The following is a 5044-nucleotide window of genomic DNA, read 5'->3' on the forward strand; positions in this document are numbered from 1 at the left end:
ATGGAGACGCAGCAACTGGTTGGGCCCTTCGATTTGTCCACGCACCATGCGTGTCGATTGAAGATGTACCACGAAGGCGGACGTGAGGTCACAGATGACCTTGTGGATCAGATCGCCTTCGGCGATGGCGGTTTCCACAGTGCGTGTTGCGGCGGACGGCTCTACGAAGTTATGGTCATGTGGCTCGGCCTGGATGCCGAGGAATCGTCGTGGGAGCCGGCCGCCAACTTGCTTGAAGACATCCCGGTCGTGCTGCGCAAGTGGCGCGCCACCCACAAGGACGATGGCCATGTCGCGGACATGATGGCCAACCTTAGGAGAGGGAAGTGTTCTGCGGTGCAGGGCAGTCGGGTTCGCCCGATTGTTTGACCCACTGCGGCCGCGGTGGCTGTTTAGTACCGCGGCTCTAGTAGCACTGTTGATGACCTAGATTGATAGTATTACTTTGTATGCTAGTCAGTGGCCACGTGGCTCGTAGCCCCTGGGGCTTCCTGAGGTAATACAGTCTTGGATTTGCCTTACGAAGTAGGTAACTTTGCGGTCGGAAGCCGTGAAGGACGAACACCGACGACGGCCGTGGGAAAGCTAGCAAATCGCCTCATGCAAGTGGAGCTGGATGGTGGCGGTGAGGAAGACGATGGTATCCAGTGCACAACGCCATTGCCGTGTTCGTTCGACTTGGAGGCGCAATGCGGAGTGCGGGCGGCCGTTGGGGAAGTTCTCGCCACGAAGCGAAATTTTGAATTCACGATAATATATCTAATGTAGAGTTGTTTTAGTAATTGTTCACCTTATTTGATCAAACGTTCCAATCACTTGCTTGCATCACCCTAGCCGTGGTTGTTTGTGAGGCCTTGTGCTATCAGCGACATGTCTTGATAGGCTTCAATCTCGAGGACATGCAGTGTGAAACACAGCGACGATGTCAACTTGGATGGAATATTTTCAAAACGTATTCAAGAGGAATTGTCTGGAGTTTCTTCCGTGAAATTCCCATATCTCAGATCCAAGGCATCATTCAGGTTATCTGAGGAGTGCAACATAGCGGAATGATCTGGGTGTTTGCGTTACAACGGAGGAATCGAATTCAAGGAACCTAAGATATGCCGAAATGTGGATTTTTACGCACATGAGATATACAGTGCGCGCCATAATGATAGGCCACCTGGTTGTTGTGGTCCAATCACGTTGAGAGACATCGAATAGGCTGAGGCCTTTTATCCAAACAAATTCAATCAGTTTCTGGGGTGCGGAGCACAAAAAGTTCGGAAAAATGTCGAGTTTCTTCCAAAAATCGAGATGATCCAAGAAGTCCACAAAAATGACGCGAAAAAATGATAGGCCGCTTCACCAACTTTGCATAAAGTAACGATGAATATGAGTGCTTTTTATTTGGAAACTTGCCACCGACACCTTTGGACCATCCTCGAGCTGCCCGGACTACACAAAAGCCGCTCTACTTCCCAAAAGCGCATGGGTGGGCGAATAAACTCACTGAGGTCGAGTAAGCCCATATTCTTGCATTTTTCACCGCTGGGTGGACCCCTGGCGCAAGTGGGGTTGAGATCAGACGCTCACGCACCGTCGTTCGCAATTACCTGGCTAACATGGGTTCTTCTGGGACAGCTAAGTCCTCTTGTAGACCCAGCAAACTTACGCCAACAGTAGAAGATTGTTGTTTCGGAAAGCTGCGAAAGGTAAATTGTCTTGCCGCTCGCTCAAAACCTCCCTTGACCTCCCGAAATCCCTCCGACATGTCCAAGCACTCCTCCATGGCCACCCGAAGTTTCAATTCAAGAAGCGCCTTAGTCAGCCACCTCTGACGAAGGCCCACCGTGAATCAAGGCTCCAGTTTTCTTCTCAAGACATGAAAAATCAACAAGATTGGGATTCTGTCACCTTCTCAGATGAAAAGAAGTTCAATCTTGATGGTCCTGATGGCTGGCAATGCTACTGGTATCATTTTGATCACGAAGAGCAAGTGTTTTCTCGGCGCCTATTTGGGGGAGGATCTGTTATGGTGTGGGGTGCCATTTCTTCCAAGGGCCTTTCGGAGTTGAAGATTATTGAAGGCAAGCAGATGAGCTACGACTATATCGTTACTCTCTCCGACTTCATGCTGCCTTTTGCACATTAGCATTACGGCCCTGACTTTACGTTCCAGCAAGACAACGCAACCATTCACGTCAGCCGTGAAACAAAGAAATGGTTTGAAGACAATGAAATTGAGGTTATGGAGTAGCCAGCTCATTCTCCAGACCTTAACCCTATCGAGAACCTCTGGGTCATTCTTGCTTGTCAAGTTTACGCGGACGATAAGCAGTTTTTGGATCGAAAATCCCTTGTGGAAGCGTTTCAGGATGCTTGGCTAAAAGTAAGCCCTGACATCATCACTAACCTCATTCAAAGCATTCCAAAGCATTGCTTGGGCGCCTTTGAGAAGAAAGGCAACAAGACGAAGTACTGAAATCAATGGACAACAAAAATATTCTCAAGTGGCCTATCTTTTCTTCACCAAAAATCAAACACGTCACTAGAATTTCAATATTACGTGCATAAAATGGCGTTGCAATACAGGAGACTGACTTACTGCAGTTGTCTAGGGCTTGAAACTCCATACAATGACTCGTCGAAAAAATAAACTTGCTGGCCCATTATGCAAAAGGTATAGATTTTGAGGATTTTGAGGGTGGTCCAAAGTGATAAACGAGGTGAAAAAATAATAACTGCTTCTCTATTAAAAAGCTTCAATTGATTAAGTATGGGAGCGGTATTTGGTATTTTTGCTGGATTTTATTATTGGATTTGTAATGAAATTCTCTACAGCTATCTGGTGCTCACAAAACGAGAGTGGCCTAACTTTACAGCGCGCACTGTATTCTGTCTGCCAATTTAGAGAAACTCTCGTAACCTAAATATACGGCTCTGCATAGTTTTTGATGAGTTTAGTGTACAGTATTCAAGGCCAGAGGTAAATATTTGGAATACGAAAGTTATTTACTTTGGAAGACTACATACTTCACTGAAAATGCACATTCCCGAAATGCAATTCCAGAGTAGTTGAGAGTATGACCGCCACGAATGCACTCTACACGATGCGAAACCTCAACACCTTGATCTCCATCAACGGCCTCGTGGACTGCCGACTCGAGCTCGTCGTTCATGTATATTCCTCTTGGTCGAGGAGCCATGTCCATATCGAATGTGATATTCAATCGTATCATGATATGCAGATGATGCCGCCAATTTTGTTGCAATGTAATAGGCTAGTTTTTGCTCCTCATACATTGGCACGTACAGTAAGTACCTCATAAATAGGTTATTTTACGAATTTTTGAGGCTGTAATGGATTTCTCCTAATTTGACTGTGATACTTCAGCCTTGATTGGGTTGTCACGAGGGGGCAAAGTAGGCCCAAGCACTTATGGAGTCGGAGAAGCGAGGAGTAGAGTTGTGCGAGAGCCCAACAGGACCAGAGTGCACAACAGGAAAGAACGAAGAGTAAGATTAGAGACGAGTTGTGCAGGGACTGTTCACACCACTCATGCACTAGCTATGCGGTCGCGACTTCTTATTGGCTGGGGCACCAAGTGAAGACTGTTGATTGGCCACAACATCAGGTGACTTTTGATTGGCCAAATAGTTTCTCCCTCTTAACTGCGGGTGAAAACACCTTGCAAAGAGCGTCCCCTTGACATGGGTGAAGGTGTGTTGACAGTGTGCTGACAGCTGATATTCATCCCGACGGCCAAGAGAACTTTTCGTTCATTACCATCATTGGAATCTATACCCCTCGAGGGAGCTCATGGGTTGTACCGACTCCGTGGCATTCTATCAATTGGCGGCAATCCAAATGTTCGTGGTGTTTCGATTTCATGGAGTTCTCAGCAGGTTGGGCGACTTGCTCTGATCGAGTCGTTGGAGGATGAACGGTTGTGTCTGTTGGCCAATGTCCTTGGTATTTGCAAGGTCTAAGGCTGTCGAGGCTTGCAAGCGTATTGAGTACCCGTTGTTGCATCTCGATTTCCTTCTAGTCATGGACCGCAGGAATTTGGTGCAAATCTTCCACCCCTGGGGTGGCGGTGCAAACATTGCCAAGGACCAGGCCAACAAGCAATAACGTTAGCCAAGGTAACGTCAACGTTCCCTACGTGATCAAGCGATCTCGTCAGACAAAAACATTAGGGGGGCCTCCTGAGTCGGTGGGGCATGGCGAACCGCGGCGCCAGAGTTCCTGTGTCTATCTACTGGTCCAGCTGGTGTCGCCGTTGCGGTCAAACAATTTCGAGCGGCTCGCCCCGTATGAGATCGTCCGCGCTCAGCGCGTTTGTCACAGCCATGAGGTGCCAGCCGACAAAGACGTCTAAGCCCTCGTCATGTTGTGGTCAGTTGACAAGAGATGTTTTAATGCCGTCGAATGCATGATGGATCCCGAGCAGCTCTGTGAAATACAACACTGGTTATGCGTGGTCTCTCATTCAGAATTTGGAGTTCACCGTCGCGATTACGCTACCAAGCAAACCATCTCGGGGCTGTTTATTGGAAGGTGTGCATCCGTCGTCGAGGATTTCGTCAAGGTCTGCATGCACTGTATGGTAGTGGAGCCCCAGTCACTGGAACAGCCACTGCACACAGACCGACCTAATGAGAAGCATTCACCTCTAACTGGCTCTAGATACGGTCGAACTAACAGCTGGCGGTACCTGCTAGTCGTCAAGGACGACATGAGCGGGTATGTCTGCCTCAAATCGTACAGAGACGACGGCACTGTTGGGCTGGTGCGGGCATTTTGGCGTCCTATTGACGTGGGTTAGCGCGTGTGGCTCCAACTTTAACATCCAAGTGATGGATGAGCGTGTCGAACGCTTCCTTGCCGTCTGTGGTGCGGGCATGCGGCGAATACGTACACTGTATTTGATTTGATAGAGATGCCACACCCAACCATCGCTGGCAACCTTTTAAACCGGCATTTTCAGTTTTGCGGGGTGGCGAACATGACTGCGCTCGTAGGATTGCTGGTGGCTCTTGTTGTGGCGGTGGCTCA

At 48.5% G+C, this 5044-nt stretch overlaps 1 protein-coding gene across 1 annotated transcript; it reads left to right on the forward strand.

Annotated features, from left to right (window-relative positions):
* H310_12313 (hypothetical protein) lies at nucleotides 1-369 on the forward strand (the record flags this gene model as incomplete). The annotated part of the gene is made up of 1 exon (XM_008879324.1): nucleotides 1-369. One exon carries the CDS (start codon nucleotides 1-3, stop codon nucleotides 367-369), a length of 369 nt encoding a protein of 122 aa, XP_008877546.1.
* Nucleotides 370-5044: the final 4675 nt, after the last annotated feature.

The sequence above is a fragment of the Aphanomyces invadans genome (genome assembly GCF_000520115.1).
Source record: "Aphanomyces invadans strain NJM9701 unplaced genomic scaffold supercont1.38, whole genome shotgun sequence".
Taxonomy (NCBI): domain Eukaryota; phylum Oomycota; class Saprolegniomycetes; order Saprolegniales; family Verrucalvaceae; genus Aphanomyces; species Aphanomyces invadans.